General features: G+C 35.7%; 1 protein-coding gene across 7 annotated transcripts in view; it reads left to right on the top strand.

Moving 5' to 3' along the window:
* PLXDC2 (plexin domain containing 2) overlaps positions 1 to 21,878 on the top strand; it is a 430,201-nt gene that overhangs the window by 304,976 nt on the left and 103,347 nt on the right. For all 7 annotated transcript variants that reach the window (XM_005214189.5, NM_001077928.1, XM_015473986.3 and 4 more), the window contains 2 exons: positions 11,155 to 11,254; positions 21,603 to 21,698. In XM_005214189.5, coding sequence (XP_005214246.1) covers positions 11,155 to 11,254; positions 21,603 to 21,698 — 196 coding nt within the window. The remainder of the gene's footprint in view (positions 1 to 11,154; positions 11,255 to 21,602; positions 21,699 to 21,878) is intronic.

Here is a 21,878-nt window from a genome sequence, read left to right on the forward strand (position 1 = left end):
TTTCTATAAAGTGAGGGATGGTTATGTTTCAGTTAAGTAGGCCAACTTTTGGAAATCTCGTAACCATGTTAAATGTTTCCATTCCTTTGAAGAATTCTTCCATGTGGAATTAATCATTTACTTGGGGCACTTGTGGACATAGAATAGAAGAGAAGATCTACTCTGCTTGTTGCATCCTCACCCAAAGCTGTTTTGATATCATAGCCCACCTGTTCCTTACATCACGCTCCTTGGAATCTGAGAGAATATTGCTTAAAGGGACTTATGCATTCCTGGTTTTCATTGTAATCCAGTGTATTGCTGGAACTGCCAAGTAATGTTATGCAATGTTATTTTCGACATTGTAACTAACAGTGGTAAAATTTCTGGAAAGATGAAGAGTCAGAAAGTCTAGAATCTGAAATCGCACTAACTGTAGGCTTTGTCAAAACAGAGGTTTGTGTTCTTATTGTGGTCTCTCTCTCTCTCTAAACCTTATTATCAAAATTGTCATCTTTATTTATACTGTTCTCAATGGGTGTCTCACACTGCATAGTAACAGTTTATTTTTCCTATTCTCTCTTTGTAGTGAGATTGATATTTTTTAAATGTCCTTTTCTTTTCTTTATTTAACTGAAGAGAAATTTTCCATTGTGATTTTCCTGTATTGTCATGGGAATATTAAGCTGAGAGTCAATTTTAACACTTTCTTGATATTCCCAGACTATCAGTCCTTGTGAATTTAGAGTTCTAAAGGAAGTCATTTCTTTGTCATTTGCCTTGCTGCCCTTTCTCCTTCCTGGTTAAAAACCAGTTCCTTGTTTTCTGTTCTACTTTTTTCTTCCTGATAACTGTCTTGTATTTTATTTTTCTAAGGCAAGGTTCTGCTTGTAAAATCTGCCACAGTAAAGACCCTCCTGCCCATTTGAGGTTACAGCTAGGTGCTCCTGGCCTTTCTAGAAAAGCATTTATAATTTGAGAGTGTGACATAGTTGTTTGCCTAATGTGTTATCCTTGACAACGTGCTTTCATACACATGATAGTTTTCAATTCTTCAGCAATATCTTATATTCTTATCCTTCCACAAAGGCACAGGCACATAGAAGGTGTTTAGTAAATGTGAGTGGCTTGACTATGGAGTTAGGTCATACACAATTACCTTGATTTTACAGCTATGCAGACAGAGAGGTTAATTGATATGCCTGAGGTTACAGAGCTTCATATGGACAATCCACAGCAATATTCTTTAATGTGGTGACCCGAGGACACCTCAACGTTTTTTTCTTTCCCAAGAAGATTATGTACAACAAGTCACAAATCTATTTCTCATTTGTTTCATTTCAATAAATATGTTTTAATGATTGCTTTTTAATAATCTTTCCATCGGACTCCAATATATTACACAATTATCGTCCCATAAAGTCAGGAGTTAAGCTATAGAGCTAATGAAATTGTAAGAACATAAAGGAGTATAATTTTATAGTCCTGTTCTGATTAAATATACAGAACTAAAATTATTTTTTAATTTTTAAAATACTTTTATTTATTTATTTTGTTTATTGCTGTGCCAGGACTTTGTTGCTGTGAGGGCTTTCCTCTAGCTGCGGAGAGCAAGAGCTACTCTCTACTTGCGGTACGCAGGTTTCTGATTGTGGGGGCTTCTCTTGTGGCCAAGGACCTGCTCTAGGGCATGCAGGCTTCAGTGGTATCATGTGGACCTAGCAATTGTGGCTCCCAGGCTCTAGAGCACAGACTCAGTAGTTGTGGTACCCAAGTTGCTCTGCCCGCACGTGGGATCTTCCAGGATCAGGGGTGGAACCAGTGTCTCCTGCACTGGCAGGCGTTCTTCACCACTGAGCCACCAGGAAAGACCCTATTTTGTTAATTAAAAAAAAAAATGAAAAGAAGGTGTACATAAGTGAAAATAATGATAAAAACATAGATCCTTTCTCAGATAAATGGATTTTGGAAAAATCAAATTACCATTTCTGTTCTGTTAATAGGAATAACTAGCTGTCATAATAGAACACAGATTCAGTATATTTTTTTTAAGTTACCATTGAATAGTGATGTTTGTTTGCTTTACAATTATTCTTGTTAGTCGCTAAGAAGTGAAGTGAAGTGGCTCAGTCGTGTCCGACTCTTTGCGACCCCATGGACTGTAGCCTACCAGGCTCCATCCATGGGATTTTCCAGGCAAGAATACTGGAGTGGGTTGCCATTTCCTTCTCCAGGGGATCTTCCCAACCCAGAGATTGAACCCGGGTCTCCCGCATTGTAGGCAGATGCTTTACCATCTGAGCCACCAGGGAAGCCCTGTTAGTCGCTAAGTTGTGTCCAACTCTTTTGTAACCCCATGGTCTGTAGCCCATCAGGCTTCTGTGTCATGGGATTTCCCAGGTAAGGATACTAGAGTGGGTTGTCATTTCCTTCTCCAGGGGATCTTCCCAACCCGGGTATCAAAGCCAGGTCTTCTGCATTGGCAGACGGATTCTTTACCACTGAGCCACCAGGAGAGCTCTTGATTATACTACAGACCCTGAAATTCTTGGTCTATTGATAATGTAACAAGGAAACTGCCTGTTTACACACACACACAAAATATTATTCCAAAAACATTACAGATTTGAAACCAGAATTCTTACAGTTCTTGATGCTGCCTGTCCTAGTATACTATCATATTTTAGGAGTTGCATTTCTCTAACTTGTTTCATCTTTCTTCTCCTATTATATTTTGAATTTATTGTTACTTCAGATACAGACTTGGAAAGGAAGTGATCCATTTTGTGACTATTGTAAATTTGATTATTTTTTTTTTCACTAGTTCGTGGGAGGTTTCAGACAATACGATTAAAAAGAAAAGTCATGCAGTCTTTTTATGGCCATAGAGGAATACATGTCCTACCTTAGAGTCAGTCTACTTTATCCATTTTCATGGTTGAATACCAATACTTATTACCTCATCCTGCAGCAAATTTTAGAGGAAGTATATATAGAGGAACTTTACTGTTTATTAGGTTAAATTACGTTTTAATCTCTTCTACCATATAAGTATTTCATCCTAATGTTCCTTAGTGTAACATTTACTGTTTTTGTGGAAGGATGCATAATTAATAAATCATTGCCAATTGGTTGTGGGTTTAACTGGCAACCTAAATGCATTTTTTAAATTTCTTTGAGAACTATTTCTCTTACTTAAACTGTAATGATCCTTCATTCATGATAATCATCCTGAAAGTATTAAAAGGTGAACATTTGGTGAGCTTGTAAAATTTATAGGGAAAAAAAAAATTCAAAGGAAAAGGAGAAAGCCAAAAAGAACTGAACAGTGAAACAATTGCCACTTAGGTATGAAGTGATTTGCTGTTATGGCTATTGCTGTGTATGCTAGAATGCTTAACATTGTTAATATAATGTATATGCATCCCAGAAACTATATATATATATATATGTGTGTGTGTGTGTGTATAGATATATTTATATATTTAAATAAAATTTATTTGATAAATGTATCATACAGGGTTCAGAAAACCCAGATGCCATAAAACGCTAATTATAAACTATCAAGAAATAATTCCAAGAAAAATGTAGATACAGATGTTTTTATATCATATCACTTCCCTCTATTTTAAATACATAAAGTGCAAACCATAAAACACTAAACTATCAAGAAATAATTCCAAGAAAAATGTAGATACAGATGTTTTTATATCATATCACTTCCCTCTATTTTAAATACATAAAGTGCAAAATTGTATCTGCATGGCTTTATTTAGGCTCTAATTAATTTGCATTTATGCAATTTTGTTATCTCACATACTAAAGCTCCCCAATATCTTCATTTTCTAAAACTTCCCATAGTACAAGATAATGACAGATTGAACCATTCTTCCTTTATAATATTGGGAGTGAAAATAACTAAATAAAGTAGCAAGGAAGTAGGAATCAATGACCTACAAGAAATAATTATATTTAGAACAGAAAGTTTATTCTAATGCCGCCCTGCAACTAGTAGGTTATGTTGTCCTTGGACAAGGTATTTGATCGTCCTGGGTGCATTTTCTCCTTCTAAGCCCCACTTCCCTTTAATCTTTGAGATGACATGGAGAGGTTTGTTTCACACAGGGCTCCTGTCCATATCAGGCCATATCCCATTTCTCTGCTCTGAGGATTCCAGAACCTAAGAGCTAATTTGTCCTTGAGGCAAAAGGCCTTGTACTTTCCCAGGCCTCCTCAAATCCAGGGTATGCTTCCTAATTCCATTTCCTTTCCCTCACTGTTTTATTCCCAACTGTTTAGGCAAATTCCTTTATCCAGCTATCATATCAGAAGATCTCCCCATTATGGTTTTCATTATCCTGAGCCAAGTTGTACAGGCTTCTTCAGGGGGTACCTGCCTCACTCTCTTCTTTTAAAAGATGCTCCAGCTCTACTTTGTCAGTTCAGTAATGGGCAGTCTTTAAGTCAGAGGGTTCAGTGATGTGTATTTAAAACATGGATATGTTCACTTCAGTTCATTCGCTCTGTCATGTCTGACTCGTTGAGACCCCATGGACTGCAGCACACAAGGCTTCCCTGTCTATCACCAACTCCCGGAGCTTGCTCAAACTCATGTCCATTGAGTCAGTGATGCCATCCAACCATCTCATCCAATGGATATATTTCCCACATCTAGATATTTGAAGATTTCACATAAAAATATAGATTTGTCTCCTTTCTTGAGAAATCAGAAGCCCTGGAACACTCATCCTACATTTCCAATCACTGGCGATTGGCTAGAAAATTTACTCTTGGTGTGCTCTCTCCAATGTCTCCCTCATCAATTTCTTCTTTCCTACCCGAGACCATTTCTAACTTATGTAGAAATGAAGTTGGAAGCCCCTCTTTTAATATAGAGCTGTTCTTGTCAATTTAATCCTGTTGTCTGCTTCCAGATTTTCTATGGGGTACAATCATGAAAATGAGAGTAGGAAGCATTTTAAGAATATAGCTTTAGGGACTGCCTTGTGGTCCAGTGGTTACGAATCTGCCTTCCAATGCAGGTGATGTGTTGAGGAACTAAGATCCCACATGCTGCAGGGCAACCTAGCCCAAGTGCCACAACTAAGGCTTGATGCAGCCAAATAAATAATTTTTAATAATAATATTAAAAATAATATATCTTTAACTTATGGCTCATCTTTGCTTTCAGGCCATTAAGTGCATTGCTGAATAGCTGGCATATGAAAAACATTCAGAAACTGAAAGCTAGAAGCAGATTAAAACAATTGTGAGAACTGGCAGCGATATTCAGGAAAGCAAATGGATGTTTGTATTGTCAAATTTAACTGAAAGCCCTGCTGTTCAAATGTAGTTTTCAGACAACTAAGCCCTAATATTCAGGACTTTATGTGTTGCTTTGATAGTAATAAAAGAGAGCATGACTTTTAAAAATTGGATGTCCTACTGCATAAGGAGAAGCCCAGTTAGATTTTTAAGGGAGATGAGGTAGGAAGTTAAGGGTTAAGTGAAGGTAAGAGTGGTTAAAATTGCAAGCTTTGGGGTTTTTTTAAGGTACATGTATAAGCTATTAGACACCACGTTGCTGTTGTTAGCGAGTGAACAAAAATGAGTTTAAAGTAATTCTTCTCCAGTTGCATTCTGCTAGGCATATGATTCATACTTGGGAGCACATGCTCTGCAATCAGACCCTTGCTGAGATGCTGTGCTGCCTATTAGATACATAGCTGGGCCATAATGGAAACAAATGAATGTTTTGGCAAGGTTTGCAGGGCAGAACACAGAGAAAAATAAAATTCTGTTCCCTCTGACTCGAGCAGCATGCTGTTACCCACCTAACTGTTATAGAGACAGACATAAAAGTTCACGTTTTCAGTACTGTGTCTGGCCCTTGTGTCCTGGAGAATAATACCACAGACGGAAAAGAGAACAATTTCTGTCTCTGAATCTTCCGCCAAAGCCCTGCATGCTCTGCCCTAAGCTGACGCCTGATACCATTTCCTGCCTTAATTTCACCTAGTTATTCCAACTCTTTTCTGCCTCCATACTTCATTTGCTTCACTGTATCATTTCTAGAAAAAAATTATACTTACTTAAGTAACAAACTTATCTATGTCTTATGAAATGGAAGGAAAATTAAAATACCTTAAAAGAAAAGAATTGACAAATGCTTGTGTAAGCCGAAATGGAAGCATATTTTAACTGGTGTTAACACTCCTTTTCTGTATCTGTCCTGTGGAATGAAAAACCTGTTCTTAGAAATTTATGATTCATTACAAATCATACGGAGGTCAAGTGAAAATTAAGCTTAGCTTTAATCATAAAAAGGTGAGTATTACAGGCTCTTGAAAATAATGAAGCCACATTTTTTAAAAGCTGGTGTTGTTCAGAGATTGTATGCAGATTGGCTTCCTGACTGACATCCTCAGGAACTAACTTAGGAGAGATTTTAAGGATGAATATAAATTTGGAGAAAGGATAAAGAATAGCTTCCATAAGTAGAGTTTCAGAGTTTTTGTTCTTGGACATTACCCTTGGCTATGGCTTCTCTGAGTTGCGTACTTTGTATCCAATACAGAGTCTGCTATAGAGTAGGGGACTGTGACACTATGACAGGTCCTTGTGCTAATTTTGTGCACTCTCAGTTCTAATTCTAGACAGTTTATTTGTATACATATGCACACACACAATTGCTTTGTTGATGTTAGTAAAAAAAAAAAAATTGTTCATTTTAAATGTAGTTTTAGCCGTGCTCCTGATTTAGCTTAACAAATGGCCTCTCATTATAAGCTGTGAAGCCTGGCCTGACTCGCTCACAGGGAGCTCACATGGCCCAATTACTTACTGCAGTAAGTGAGTAGATGAACCATCTTTATGCTGAACAACCCCACGCCTTTGAGGTTTTGAAGTGAAAAGATAACAGCCCAAGAAGGCAAAGTGGAAAAGATAGGACAGTATCAGGTGAAGAGAGGCAGACGTGTTCCTGAAAGAAATCTAAGAGAAAGCCTACACTTGGCCTCATTAATCTTCTCCCAAATTAAGCATTTCATCCAATTGATAAAAGTGGTTTTATTCTAAACATGATATGTAATCGTTTCCTAAAAGACTTGGCTGGCGTCTAGGAAAATGTGGAGAGTCAAAAGCTTCTTGTACATTTTCATGTTAATATTTAATCAGGATAAAATAGCAGAGTTTTAGAAATTCTATGCTTTTATTCATGCACTCTATAAAATGTGAAAGAAGAGCGCTTGAGGCCAGTGGTATTGCAGCCCTCTTCCTTTTGCATCGCTTCCTGCCCCTAGTCTCCTCCTTCTCTGGACCTTTCTATGCTGCTCTTCACAGCTGTCTTCTCTGCACAAGCAGAGGACACTATGCTCATAGCCAGCAATGGGAAGAACCCTGAAGCTGTGCAGCACACTGGCCCCAGTGAAAAGCATGCCATTTTTCTTGCTACTAAGACCAGAAGTCTTGATGATGCTGTTGACTTCTTCTCCCTCTCCTTAAATCCATGACATGCTCACCAAGAATCATCTTCCTGCCACTCCAGCTCCTATACTTACCACTTACCTAGTATACTTCAAGCCACATATATTGATACTAAGTATGACTTGTTCTTATTTAGTTGCCATGTCATGTCTGACTCTTTTGCTACCCCATGGACTGTAGCCCACCAGGTTCTTCTGCTCATGGTATTTCCAGGCAAGAATACTGGAGTGAGTTGCCATTTCCTTCTCCAGGAGATCTTCTTGACTTGAGAATTGAACCCATGTCTCCTGCACTGGCAGGCTGATTCTTTACCACTGAGTAACCTGGGAAGCCCAAGTATGACTTGGCAATTACTAAATAAATTATCTCAGAGTTTCATTTAGTAAATAAACTTTTAGGGACAAAAATCTTGGTTTGATTTTGTTTGTTTCTGTTGTCCACATATCAGAATACTTCTTAATGCTGGTTAAGAACTGGGCACACTGATATAAAATTGGCAATACCACAACATTGTTCAGGAGAAGACCGATTAGTACATAAAGGGAAAATGTCATCTTCCATTTACTTGTTTTGAGATAATTCCACAAATTTCAGAAACATTAAAATGTCCTCTTAGTTGGTCAGTTTCAATGAAATAACCCTTTTTATACTTTCATGATGTTGAGGCAAAAATAAGCAGTATAGCCCTTATTATATCTTCTCTCCAAGTTATTTTCCTTTCTTTTTATTGGTATGCTGTTTATTATGGTTTATACAACCATATCTGATCTAATATGTTCTTTAATGGATTTCCCACAGGTGGTCCACAAGCTGCTTTTTCTACTTAAAGATTTGTTCATGCATTTACCCTTCCTTTTCATTTCTTGTCCCTTTATTTATTGAAGATTTTTTTCTTTTTTGTGTTTTTAATTAATGTATTTGTTTACTGTACAATATTGTATTGTTTTTGCCATACATTGACATGAATCAGCCATGGGTGTACATGTGTTCTCCATCCTGAACCCGCCTCTGACATCCCTCCCCATCCCATCCCTCTGGGTCATCCCAGTGCACCAGCCCCGAGCACACTGTATCATACATCAAACCTGGACTGGTGATTCATTTCACATGTGGTAATTTACATGTTTCAATGCCATTCTCCCATATCATCCTGCCCTCGCCCTCTCCCAGAGTCCAAAAGACTGTTCTATACATCTGTGTCTCTTTTGCTGTCTCGCATATAGGGTCATTGTTACCATCTTTCTAAATTCCATATATATGTGTTAGTATACTGTACTGGTGTTTTTCTTTCTGGCTTACTTCACTCTGTATAATAGGCTCTGGTTTCATCCACCTCATTAGAACTGATTCAAATGTATTCTTTTTAATGGCTGAGTAATATTCCATTGTGTATATGTACCACAGCTTTCTTATTCATTTGTCTGCTGATGGACATCTAGGTTGCTTCCATGTCCTGGCTATTATAAACAGTGCTGCGATGAACATTGGGGTACACATGTCTCTTTCCCTTCTGGTTTCCTCAGTGTGTATGCCTAGCAGTGAGATTGCTGGGTTATATGGCAGTTCTATTTCCAGTTTTTTAAGGAATCTCCACACTGTTCTCCATAGTGGCTGTACTAGTTTGCATTCCCACCAACAGTGTAAGAGGGTTCCCTTTTCTCCACACCCTCTCCAGCATTTATTGCTTGTAGACTTTTGGATCGCAGCCATTCTGACTGGCATGAAATGGTACCTCATTGTGGTTTTGATTTGAATTTCTCTGATAATGAGTGATGTTGAGCATCTTTTCATGTGTTTGTTAGCCATCAGAATGTCTTCTTTGGAGAAATGTCTGTTTAGTTCTTTGGCCTATTTTTTTATTGGGTCATTTATTTTTCTGGAATTGAGCTGCAGGAGTTGCTTGTATATTTTTGAGATTAATTTTTTGTCAGTTGCTTCATTTGCTATTATTTTCTCCCATTCTGAAAGCTGTCTTTTCACCTTGCTTATAGTTTCCGTTGTTGTGCAGAAGCTTTTAATTTTAATTAGGTCCCATTTGTTTATTTTTGCTTTTATTTCCAATATTCTGGGAGGTGGGTCATAGAGGATCATGTTGGAGAGTGTTTTTGCCTATGTTCTCCTCTAGGAGTTTTATAGTTTCTTGTCTTACATTTAGATCTTTAATCCATTTTGAGTTTATTTTTGTGTATGGTGTAAGAAAGTGTTCTAGTTTCATTCTTTTACAAGTGGTTGACCAGTTTTCCCAGTACCACTTGTTAAAGAGATTGTCTTTTCTCCATTGTATATTCTTGCCTCCTTTGTCAAAGATAAGGTGTCCATAGGTGCGTGGATTTATCTCTGGGCTTTCTATTTTGTTCCATTGATCTATATTTCTGTCTTTGTGCCAGTACCATACTGTCTTGATGACTGTGGCTTTGTAGTAGAGCCTGAAGTCAAGCAGGTTGATTCCTCCAGTTCCATTCTTCTTTCTCAAGATCGCTTTGGCTATTCAAGGTTTTTTGTATTTCCATACAAATTGTGAAATTATTTGTTCTAGTTCTCTGAAAAATACCATTGGTAGCTTTATAGGGATTGCATTGTATCTATAGATTGCTTTGGGTAGTATACTCATTTTCACTATATTGATTCTTCTGATCCATGAACATGATATATTTCTCCCATCTATTAGTGTCCTTTTTGATTTCTTTCACCAGTGTTTTATAGTTTTCTATATATAGGTCTTTTGTTTCTTTAGGTAGATATATTCCTAGGTATTTTATTCTTTTCATTGTAATGGTGAATAGAATTGTTCATTCCCCTTTTTTTCTCTATAAAACTGGTAGTAAAAATAGTAATCATACCTCTAATGATTCTTTTCTTAATCTAGAAAAAATGACTAGTAGTAAGAATTTGTCTTACTACTGTTGTATCATGTTTAGTATATTCTCAGTGTGTCCTAATTTTTTAAAATGAATGCATTATAGATGTCTATAATATTCAGATTTTGGTTCTATTGAGATTTAAATTTAGGAGATATGACCTTAAACTGACCCATAATAATGTGTTTTCCATATGAGTTTTACCGAGGATAGTGAAGTTTGACATGCATTAACAAACAAATGCCAAATCTCACTGTATATTAATCAACTATATTAATATTAATTTTAATTTATCTATTAATATTAATTTTAATCAATGTAATAATCAAATGTATGTTAATAATATATAGTTAAGAGTACACTATTGTCTTTCTCTACATTTTATATCTACAAGGCCACTTGAAAACAAGGATTTTTTTCAACTATGAAAATGAATATATAATACAGTCTTTAGGGAAAACAAATGAAACCAAAAAAAATCTGTGTTTCTGAAATGATAGCCAGCACTACATGCATTCATGGTGTGCCAGTATGTGTGATAAGTTTTCAGCATTCAACATCCATTTGATTCTCGGAGAATCTGTTACTTTCATCATCAAATAGCCCCATCTGTAGGACTAGGAACCCTCTTGTCACTTTAACCCATCAAATAGCTCTAAACAGATGTTATTTTCAGATATTTATATCTTTTTTCTTTACTATTTCCTGCTCTCTCTGTCCCTTCATCTCCATCATCTAATTTTATCCATTAAACAGAATGATGACATTCCCCACCCCTACCCCTGAATGAAATTCAAATCTAACTCATAACAATATGCTTTTTCTTTTCCAGATTCCTGTCTTGGTCACACAGATAAGTTCGACCAATCACCCAGTGAAAGTGGGCCTGTCAGATGCATTTGTCGTTGTCCACAGGATCCAACAAATTCCCAGTATGTAGAAGAAGGGTAATCTCAGAGTCTGAGTGCTGTAGGGGTAAATTGAAAGGAGGTTGATTTAGGCTAATTGCTGCTTCTTAATTATATTGTTTGGCTTATAAGTCTAATTGGCATTTGCTATCTCTCTGGTAGTGTTGAACTAATAATTTAGGAGGAGTGAAATTAAATAGCCAAGCCAAGACAGCTTGGATTCTTTGGAATAGTTTGGTTGTGCAGATATATTTCTTTTATTAATAGGAAGAAGAACTTAAAAGAGTGACAAGTTATTTGACTGATAGTTGTGTGACTGTTGAGTTTACATAAATTTCTCAGCAAAAGAACAGCTTTGTGCCATTCTATATTTAAAACATTCTTATAAAATTATTTGAGAGTCTAAAGGAAGATTTATTTTAAAAAGTATAGAAATTGAGGTTAAAAAATATTGACAGAGCCATACCTATCACATAATATATTTTATTTTTTGGTTTAAATCACTTTTGCCTTTCTAGTGCAGTTTATATTTTTAGAATAAAAACATATATGTTACTTGGGCAGCTGGTCATCATATTAAAAATCAAAAATGTAACTGCTATTTGTAGTAGTTCTGATCATGTAAATAGCCATTTCTTGAAAGCTTCTGTTTTCAGAAACCTCCCTCTATTTCAAGAATAGCCCTAAAAGTTGCTTGGGTATGGTAGTACCAAAGGTGATTATTATTTGTGTCCTGGATGTATTCATGTAAAGCAAGAGGTTACAATATAATACGTCTCAAGATTAGATCATTCCTTTCCCTTTTGTTCAAAGGTCTTGTTCCTCTTTTATTTCCTTATAGCGGTAGACTTGATTTATCACATGCGTATGCTGTTTGTTCTAGACTTGTGCTACATCTGTTTAATTATGTCATCTCTCAAATATAGAAAGTAAATGCAGTGCAAATTAGACTTTTCAGAGCAGTGGATTGGCTGGAAACATTATAGGGGTTATCTTATAATTACAGTTTAGAATGACATTCATTTGTGGCAGTTCTGTTTGGTGAAGACAGTGAATCTTCCATGGCTGTTTCTCCTTGTTCACTGAGAATTTGTGGGAGGTAATATTCCAGCCAACTGTTAAATCAAGGCAGGTTTTCCAGAAGCAAACCTGTACTGTGAACAGAGCAGAGACATATCCTTATGTGCAGGCAACATAAAGGCATCCTGACAGAACTCTTAGACAAGAGGCTGAGCCCTGGAAGAGGCCAAGTTGATTCCTGTGTGAGGAAGAATGTTCTCACATTTTTCCTTTCAGAGGTTTTCAGTCAAGCATGACCTGAGCCAATTATCACTCAAGTAAAAGGATCGCTAGTTTTATTTGTGGCTTCTTTCATCCCAGAAAGAATTTTATTTGCAGCTTCCTCAAAAGCCATCCTGGTACACATTGATATTCTGATATATTATTGTTTGAAGAAGAAGATCCACCAAAGTAAAGGAATTTTTTTTTTTTTGCAAATGTATTTTAATATTCAATTATTGTATCAGAGGGGACTTCCCTGGCAGTCCAGTGGTTACAACTCCCCACTTCCACTGCAGGGAGCACAAGTTCAGTCCCTGGTTAGGGAACCAAGATCTCGCATACTGCTGCTGCTAAGTTGCTTCAGTCGTGTCCAACTCTGTGTGACCCCAGAGACGGCAGCCCACTGGGCTCCTCTGTCCCTGGGATTCTCCAGGTAAGAACACTGGAGTGGATTGCCATTTCCTTCTCCAATGCATGAAAGTGAAAAATGAAAGTGAAGTCGCTCAAGTCCGACTCTTAGCAACCCCATGGACTGCAGCCTACCAGGCTCCTCCATCCATGGGATTTTCCAGGCAAGAGTACTGGAGTGGGGTGCCATTGTCTTCTCTGAAGATCCCACATAAGGTGAGGCAAAAAATAAATAAATAAATAAGAAGAAGGAATAGAAAATTTATTGAATTGAATAAAAGTGAAAATATGACATATCAACTTAAAAAATGTATGGGAAAAGGACCAAATTGAAAACAAAACTGTCAGAACTGACAGATGACAAAATTGTCCTCAGACAGCATCATCCCTAAATGCAATTTTTGCATCCCTTGTGACATTGTAATAGGGTGACCCTTATGTTTGGAGGGGAAAATATCCTTCTTAAGTATAAATTTCATTGAATAAATTGGCAACGTTAATATAAATTTTGAGAACAGATTACCTCTGAAGTTTGGGACTCAGCATTCATCTAAAGGAAGTACTCAAGCTTTGAGTTCAGGGAGAAGCTTCTCTCAGGCAGGCTTTGCGCCAGAGTGATGTTCACATTTCCTGTTAACCTCAGTGTCATCTTGAGAAAATTTGCCAAGAAGGAACAGAAGTCCTGAGTTTCCAGTCCACTCATCCCTGTCGTTAGATGGGACCATATTTTAGCAAGAACATTGGAATTGATGTGTTCTACTTAAAAGTCTTTGGAGAAACAGAGAAATTTTAATCTCCTTGAAAATCTGTTCCCACATTTATAAAGTGTAACAGTATGTGTTAGGAAGTTCAGTGTAAAAGACATGGTTGCATGGTTGCATTGTATTCTCAGTCAGGGGGAAAAAAAAACAGCTTACTTATTTATGCCAGAGATTAGGCTAACCCAAGAATACCGTAATACAAGTTACACAAGTAATATTTTTTTGAGGAATTAGATGATTCCTAGAGATCAATATGCTACTTACTTGCACAATCAGAATTTAGATAAATATTTAAGTTCTTTTCAAGATTCTGTTCCCTTACTTAGCAACCTTGCTTATTAGGAGTCATCCTTATAGGGAATTTAAATCTTCTATCTCTGTTACCCCTTTTTCTTCTCCTGAGTGAATTTAGGGAAAACTGATCATTATCTTCAGTAATGGGTGGTTTTATTTCTTCTGTATTCCAAGGTGCATTATTATACAGGACCTCATTCTCATAAGATCGATTTTCTATTCTTTTAATCATTTTGGTTGGAGAAGGAAATGGCAACCCACTCCAGTACTCCTGCCTGGAAAATGCCATGGATGGAGGAGCCTGGTCGGCTACAGTCCATGGGGTCACAGAGTCAGACAGGACTGAGTGACTTTACTTTCTCTCTTTCTATAGTTCCTTTTGGAGAAAGAAATGGCAGCCCACTCCAGTGTTCTTGCCTGGAGAATCCCATGGACAGAGGGGCCTGGTGGGCTACAGTCTATGAGGTTGCAAAGAGTTGGACACGACTGAGCAACTAACTAACACACAATCATTTTGGTTACCTGGGTTATAGACTGTAGATCCTTGGCTTAATCTAGCCATGACAACACGGGAAAGTATGACAACCATGAGAATAATTCTTCCCAGTGGACCCACAATTAGTATACCATTCTTATCAGATTTGGTAAAGGTTTGGTAAAGCACTCAAAAAGGTATAAGGCAAATGGAATTTGTTTATTATGAAGATTCACCTCCCTTTCATCATAACGTCGACAACAAAACAATTTTTTTTCAGTTTTTAAAGGCATCCAAATAATAAATGTTTTCCTTATTACTTTCACCAGGGCTTATTAAAATAGACTTTACCTTTCAAAAAAGATTAGGTGGTCTGATAGTTTAAAATATCAAAGGGAATTCAGGCATTGTAAGTAAGTTAGTAAACAGTTCTGAGGTTACAAGGGAAATTCCTTTCCTCCTTCAAAAAAAAAAAAATGAAAAATGTCTATGATGAAATTAATCCTTATATTTGAAAAAAGTAAAAGATAAAAGCTAGTTAATAGTCCAGAAAGTTTAAGGGATATTGTCATGTGAATACTGGCTATGAGACCTTGAACATTTTATTTAATTTCTATAACTTTCTTTATGTGCAAAATGACCATCTTGGTATCTAAAGATACAATGTGTGTATAGCATGTGGTACCTGGCACAAAGGAACACTGTATTTGTATTTGCATGTATGTTTATTCATCAGAATCAACATTGCTACTTTAAAAAGACAGTAGTTCTGACTGAGGTGTCCATACCCAGACCCAGTGCCCTGAAGAGTGAGGCCACAGGGAATTTCCACTCAAGGACACTTTGACACTGTCTCTGAAACTCATTCTTTCTGATTATGACATCATTTGTTTGTTAACCTTTTGTATTGTCTGTTGGTTGTATATGTCTGCATTACCTTCTGTTTTTCATAAAATATTTTATAGAACTTAGAACAAAAGCCACAGAGATAAGTCAGTTCGGTCCCCAAAGGAACAGATGTGAAAAATAGGTCTACATGTAGGGAACTTGTTTATAAATTATAGAAATATGAGGTAAAAACATACTTGGGATTATGAGCACAGTCCATATTAATTCAAGGGAATTTTTAAAATAATAGAAAACCCAAAGAAGGAAATTAAAGTGCCCATAAATCTACTACAGAGAGATAACAATCAATATTTCCTTGTATCGTCATCCAGTATTTTGTTTATAGTGTATACAAACACACACAGGAAGAAAATTGGTATTATCCTGTAAATATGTTTAGCGCCTGTTTTTCTTATATACAACATTTTTTTTTTCTACACTGCTAAATACCTGTCTAAATGTGGTCATCAATAGCTGCAACAAATTCCTTTGTTTCATAATTTATATAATTTGTTTCTGTACTGGTTTGTCATGTAGGTTGCTTTTCATGTTAATTATCAGTAAAACAACAGTACTGAACATCCTCTTTTTAAATGTTTACACATATCTAATTCATAAAAAGTGAATATGCAACCCTTAAATGTTAATGGATTTTTATGTACATTGACAAATTGTTTTCTATAAAGGCTGTAACAATTTACTCCCCTGGCAGCATCATATTACATACCCTTTTTCCCCAAATGCTCTCAGACAATATTATCATTTTTTAAACTTCACAGATTTGATATGCGGAACATGGTATTTCATTGTTGCTCTAATATTCTTGTGATTACCAGAAAGTTCTAACATTGTCATCTATTCATAGATCATGTATAATTGCCATACGTTCTTGCTAAGTAGCTCTACTGAATAATTGTTTCTCAGTCTCAGCTTATGTCCCTCCAGATCCTTTTACACAGTACGTAGAGGTCTTGGATAAATGGACAGTGCTCACTGATACCGTTCATACTTGTTTGTTTCTCTCCTCCCATTTAACATTTTGAATTTCAGTCAGTCTCCAGAGTGCTGACTTTCCCCATCATCCCTCACCTTTTCCTTCACCTTCTGAGCTTAATGAGCATAACATTTCCAGCAAGAAATGCTGAAAGTCCACTCGTGTCTCCATGGTTGGCTTATTTGGAAATTCAAAGCTATGTCATTTCAGTAACGTCAAAGTTACAACTGCATGTAGAATTCCTGTACTAGAAACTAATCTGGAAAGCAGCTGACCTAACTTGAAATTGTTCTACTACAAGTTAAAATAATGACAATTTCTCAATCCCTTAGAATACTCCACTTTTTTCTTCCTACCAACATACATTAACTGGCTCTTTCATAACACCAGTCCCTTTCTCATCGGCATCTACTATTTTAAATATACTGACACTGTTTGTGCCTTCACTTTGTTGGTTATTATTATTCACAGCTCAATGAGAAACAGCATTTTCAAAAATAATTTGGGAAGCAAATGTATTTTAAAAATACTTAGAGATTTAGGGAACTCTTTAGCACTGTATATAGTTTACCATACATGGTTTCCTTATGAAATTACAGAATAGGCAGCAATTTTTCAAAGAGCTTGATCAAAATGATGTGCACAGACTAAAAAAAAATGTAACTTAAACAGAAACAGAGATGCACTTTTATTATACAAAATACCTTAAGCTTTAATTCTAAAAAATAATAATAATAATAACAGCATAGACCAATACTATTCAATAGAACTTTCTGTGCTGTTGAAATGTTTTAAACCTGAATTGTCCAGTATGGACTTACTAGCCATACGTGACTACCATGCACTTGAAATGTGACTGGGGAATTGAATTTTTAATTGGATTAAATTAATTTCAATTGTAAGAGTTATGTATGACTCATGGTTACCATATTGAATAGAATGACAATGAACCATATGTATGTGTTGAAATAAAATATTAAATTTCAAGTATAATATTTATATTAACCTACTTTTTACTTCTTCTTTGCCTTTTGAAAGGCTTTAGGATTTTAGAAATGATTCAGTATTACATTTTCAAATTTAAGCATTCTGCTTTAACTGATTTTGCCCATAAAAAAATGTGTATAATTTTGGATTTGGTAGTAGGACACATCTATTATAATTACTTAGTAACTAAAATGAAAGAACATGTTGACAATATTTTTCCTTAATTTTTATACACTGCAATTAAAGCTTTTTCAGAAGACCTGAACCTCATCTATTATTTTCAAAGTTATCAGGACTTTTCTCATTCATTTAATGACGGATCGATCTACAAACCCTTCAGTAAATTGTGTCATCTTACCTTGTCTCTCCTCAAAATGAAAAACACTTCAAAATTATTCATTTTTACAGAAGATAAAATTGCTTCTCTTTACTGCACAGCTTCATTAGGCACTCCGTTGTCAAGTACATACTAGCTCACTCCAGGCTCAACAAAAGGAAGCAGAAATAGAAATCATGACATTTTCCCCATCAAGTCACCGCTCATAAAACTCTTCAAAGATAGAAAGCATTATGCAAAGTGATATTTTATTGCTTTAATACATATGGTTCTCCCATACCCTATTTGATTGATGTTGATTTTTCAAAAGAAGCAAAAAACAAGAATTTTTTAGATATTAGAAATCACTGATTAATTTTGACATAATTGAAATTTTTTTTAGAATTTTTATGAACACAAAAGAATAATGAGAGGAAAATCTGAGAGGTTCAGATTAGCACCTCATGGTCACCTAAATTTTATGTTGCCTTGTTCAGTGCTAACTTATATTATTGTTTAATAGGATTAGAACTATAGAGAGAATTTTAAACCATTTGAGGCAGGGATTTCCCTGGTGATCCAGTGACTAGGACTCTGTGCTCCCAGTGCCAGGGGCCTGAGTTCGATCTCTGGTCAGGGAACTGGATCCATATGCTGCAACGAAGTATTCACATGCCACAGCTAAGACCTAGTGCAGTTAAATAAATAAGAATAAATAAATATTTGTAAATGTTTGAGGCAGAAGTATCTTCTATTGTAGATGCTTTATTTCACAGCTCCAACCGGCTAATTCTTTTCATGTATTGGATTTTTGTGTGGGAAGCTTATGACTTCTGTAATAGTGCACTTTTTCACTCAAGAGTCTTTTTTTTCCGAGTCTTAATGCTGGGAATGAACTTGTCATTGAGTTTTGCAATATATGATATTTACATTAAAGAGTACTCTCACAAGATGGTGCTGTGTGCTAGGCCCAGTTGGGACTAGAAAAGAAAATAAATAATCTTCAGGGACCAGTCATTAAGCATTGCAACACATAGATAAGAACGTGTTAGCTAATCATTTACTTGACAATTCAGACAAGATATTAAAATATTTATATAAATGTAAGAATCAGACAATTTAGGAAATTTAGGAAATAACTCATACATTCTCTCTGTAAATGTTAGTTTTCAAGCAGACAAATAAACTAGATCATTGCTAATCATGCCACAGGGTACTCATTAAACTGTTTCCATTTGAGCTAGAATGGATATTGATTGGAGAGAATTCCTGGTGCTTCCATATGATCACTCAGTCCCTCCCGCTGATATTGTTTAAAATATCTAAAAAAGTGTAATTTGATGGTTATGCTTTGAATCATATTGCCTTAAGATTTTGATTATTGAATTTTATTCTCTATGTGTTAGCTGCTGAGAGATTTATTTCATTTCATTTAAAAAAATTTAAAGCCCTTCATGGGTATTATAGTTGATCTTGGTTTTGTAAAGATGTAATAAAACAGTTGAAGCTGCATCACAACAAGACAGAATGTTTGGTTCACCATTATTTTGGCTAGCTTCCTAAGAAGACACATGAGTGAAATACATTTCTGGAATCAAATGAAAGTTTCTAGCACTGGCAGGAGCTACCAGTAAATGCATTCCTAATTACTTGTTTTTGACAGGGAGATGTCTGAAATACAACAGAAATGACCATTTGGAAGCTGTCATTAATTGGCAGGTCATCAAACAAAACTCATTCTTATTGATTTTGGTTTTGTTAAATTCATCTCCTCCCAATTGTTGGAGGTGTCTGAGCAGGTGATAGAAAAAGGTCAAAAAAGGTCACTCCTTCCCCTTACCCCATCTGCTTCATCAATAATAAACTCCCAGAGGCTTCACTGTCATGCCCATTGTTTGAGCTTTTCAAAGTACAGTATGAAATTAAAAGAAAACTAGTATTTTAAGCACCTACTAATATGATAGATACTATGCAAATTTTAGGATGAAGAAGGCTCATAAAGCCCCATCACAGTGATCCCAGGGCAAGTCCATGTTATTTATTTATTTCTGAGAGCTAAATTGTTTAGCAAAATGTATAGGAAACCAGTATATAGGAATGTATACCATTTAGGCAGAAGCTGAGTGATGGTTTCATATGCCTTAAAAGTTAAAAAGAGAGAGAGAAGACATGATTCATGTATATCAAGACACCTTACTAAATACCATGAAATTAGCATTTTCACTAATGTTGGATAAAATTTCACTTGAAAATTATATATGCATCTTTTGTTTATGCCAAAAAGATGTGAATTGGATTTCTAAGCAGTTTTTCCTAATCTGAGAAACCTGAAGGTGTATTCAGTGAAGGGCTCTATATGCATCCCCAGTCCCCACAGAGTTCATTTTGGGCTACTCCCTCCCCTTCCTCTTCTGCTGTAGAACTTCATGGAGAATAATCAGAAGTGGGTGAAAGAATATGTGTGGAGAGAAAAGGAAGTGTGTGTAGGTTGTGAGTAAATATTTGACTTCCCTCCCAGATGTGTGGATATCTACATTTCCTGATCGTGGTTACTAACGGACAGCTTTCTGTCTTCTGAGTTACCACACTCCTGCTTCATGTCCTAGAGGGCATCATTGTTGGGTCTGTTGACTTCAATCAAAATTTAACCTTCCCTAATATAAAATGGGAGACAAAATCCCAGAAGCCTAATTTCAGGGCCTAAATCTATAGGAATTAGATCATTACATGCAGTATGATCTATGGTTGCCATATTGAAATTAGACAAAAATTATGTCTGACATTTTCTGAACACCTACTGTGTGAAAGGGATTATTCTAAGCAACTTTCATTTACTATCTCATCTTAATCCTCAAAACAACTCTGTGATATAGGTACTATTATCTCTATTTTATAGATGAGAAAAGTGAAGGACAGAAAGGATAACAAGAGCTCAAGGTCATGACATACCTAGTAGCAACACTAGGATTTGAACCAGACTGTTCAAATGCATAAATTTTTTTGTTAACACTATGACATATGACTTCCTAAAATCAATGTTTTAAATATAATTTATAGCCTGTCAAATAATTCCTGATAGGTATCATAGTATCAAGAAATGCATTCCTGTTATTGTAACCATTCCAAGAGCTAGGTAAAATGCTGATAATATTACATTTCTCTTTATACTTACCAAAGTCAGGCAAGCTAATAAGTATAAGGCTCAGGTCTTTTTTTAAAGTAGATTTTGAATACATATCATCAGTGTCTTGTTTTGGTATAAGATATACTTGCTTGTATTTATCTGATTTTTACTTATTAAAGTTCTTCTCAAAGTTTTCATCTAACCTATTCTTCAGGAACATGGCTGGATTTGCTGATGAATTATTATAAATTCCTACATGCAATATAAGTGTTAATTATTAGCCTTCATTGGATATGACACTGTATATTTAATAAATAGCAATATTGATTTAATGATTTAAGTTGTGTCTTCAATTTTATTACAGAAACTTACCCTAAACCTTTAAAACAGACTCTTATTCTAGCTAAACCGGGTGTATTTATGCTATGAAAAAATTTTGATTGCTACCCATTCCTAAAGGACTCACTTTAGCTTCAGAGAAGTGGGATTATCTTACCTTCTTGATTTCATATGTCAAGTTCTTTCAAAATGTATAAATCTATCAAGAAATTATCTTAAGTATACACTGGGTTTGAAAATAGATTTGAACCCTGTTAAATAAGTGAGAAATCTGAGACCCTAATCAACATTTTCAATTTCCTGATGAAAAGATTTCTGGTACATGGTCACTGAGTTTCAGATTTTGATACTCAATCTTTTTACAGGCTTTGATTATTTAAATTTTTTATTTTAAAGTCCCATCACGTGAAAAGCATGTAACTCTACATTCACTATTAAAGTGCAGTTTTTTTATAAGTGAAAAAATGTTGAAAGGGGATTTTTTTTCTATTTTTTGTTTTTCCAGATGTTCGAAGAAGAACAATTTATGAATACCACCGAGTGGAACTACAGATGTCAAAAATCACCAATATTTCAGCAGTGGAGATGACCCCACTGCCTAGTAAGTTAACATGGAAACAAAACTGGGTGGGGAAACAATTTGCAAGTTTGATGATCTGGTCTATTTATGCATGGGTCTCTGGATCCTGCATATATATGGGGATGCGTGGGTGATTTCAATGTTAGTGGAGTTATCTTTTTTTTCCCTCTCCTCTTCATGCTGCCAATTAGCCTTGATGCA

Source organism: Bos taurus, chromosome 13 (assembly GCF_002263795.3).
Source record: "Bos taurus isolate L1 Dominette 01449 registration number 42190680 breed Hereford chromosome 13, ARS-UCD2.0, whole genome shotgun sequence".
Classification (NCBI taxonomy): Eukaryota; Metazoa; Chordata; class Mammalia; order Artiodactyla; family Bovidae; genus Bos; species Bos taurus.